The sequence below is a fragment of the Nanorana parkeri genome, unplaced genomic scaffold, assembly GCF_000935625.1.
Source record: "Nanorana parkeri isolate BGI_ZX_2015 unplaced genomic scaffold, ASM93562v1 scaffold1507, whole genome shotgun sequence".
Classification (NCBI taxonomy): Eukaryota; Metazoa; Chordata; class Amphibia; order Anura; family Dicroglossidae; genus Nanorana; species Nanorana parkeri.
In genome coordinates this window covers 58,855-59,817 of record NW_017307775.1, presented here as the reverse complement: position 1 = coordinate 59,817, position 963 = coordinate 58,855, and the positions used below count along the sequence as shown (strand labels likewise).

The 963-nt window shown below is 54.6% G+C and overlaps 1 protein-coding gene across 1 annotated transcript in view; it reads left to right on the top strand.

Moving 5' to 3' along the window:
- The window catches only part of COG1 (component of oligomeric golgi complex 1), a 37,029-nt gene that overhangs the window by 9,630 nt on the left and 26,436 nt on the right, over positions 1-963 (top strand). Inside the window, exon 3 of the mRNA XM_018570329.1 lies at positions 102-283. Within this exon, the coding sequence (XP_018425831.1) occupies positions 102-283 (182 nt within the window). The remainder of the gene's footprint in view (positions 1-101; positions 284-963) is intronic.

The following is a 963-nucleotide window of genomic DNA, read 5'->3' as shown; positions in this document are numbered from 1 at the left end:
GGCGGGGGGGGGGGGGCGGATGTGTTCCTCAACCTTCACACCTCCCATCTGATTGTTGGACAATCTACATCCATCTACCTTGACTCTCTTCTTCCCTCCAGCTCCACCATCCTGCAGGAAAGCAAGGCGCTTCTGAAATGTCCGTCGGTGTCGGACCAAGCCGTCACGGAGGCGCTGTGTTCCATCATGCTGCTGGAGGACAGCTCCCCCCGGCAAGCTCTGGCCGATTTCCTGCTGGCGAGAAAGGCCGGCATCCAGCAACTGCTCAACCAACCTCATCACGGTGAGTCTGGCGGCCTATAATGATTCGTTGTTAAAGAAATTGGCCTGCGCGGCCTTCCTACAGTCTCCTGTGATTGGCTCGGCGATTTCCTTTTCTTTTTACCACCAAATTCCTTAACTGAGAGCGGCGTCAGCCTTCCGGCTGTGTAACTCTCAGGACTGGATGGACAGGAGTACAAAGCCTTGGAAAGGTCTCCCGGTGTATTGGGGGACCTTGTGATTTCTGCTTTGCTTATTTTTTTTAAAGCTGATGTTTATATTTTGCCTTCACTGATTGAAAGGGGCGGGGCCAGGGGCAGTCAGGCCGGGGAGGAAAGGCTTGATGATGCGGGAAGTCCTCCAGCCAGGAATTGAGGCGACCTCTATCTGACTTGCTGCAGCTTCTAATGCACATGGTGAGAGGCTCCCAGTGTGCAGAGATATCGGAGGAAGAGCAGCCGCTACCACTGTGCAAGACTGAAGGGGAGGACGGAGGTCAGATAGAAGACTGAAGGGAAGGACGGAGGTCGGATAGAAGACTGAAGGGGAGGACGGAGGTCAGATAGAAGACTGAAGGGGAGGACGGAGGTCAGATAGAAGACTGAAGGGGAGGACGGAGGTCGGATAGAAGACTGAAGGGAAGGACGGAGGTCGGATAGAAGACTGAAGGGAAGGACGGAGGTCGGATAGAAGACTGAAGGG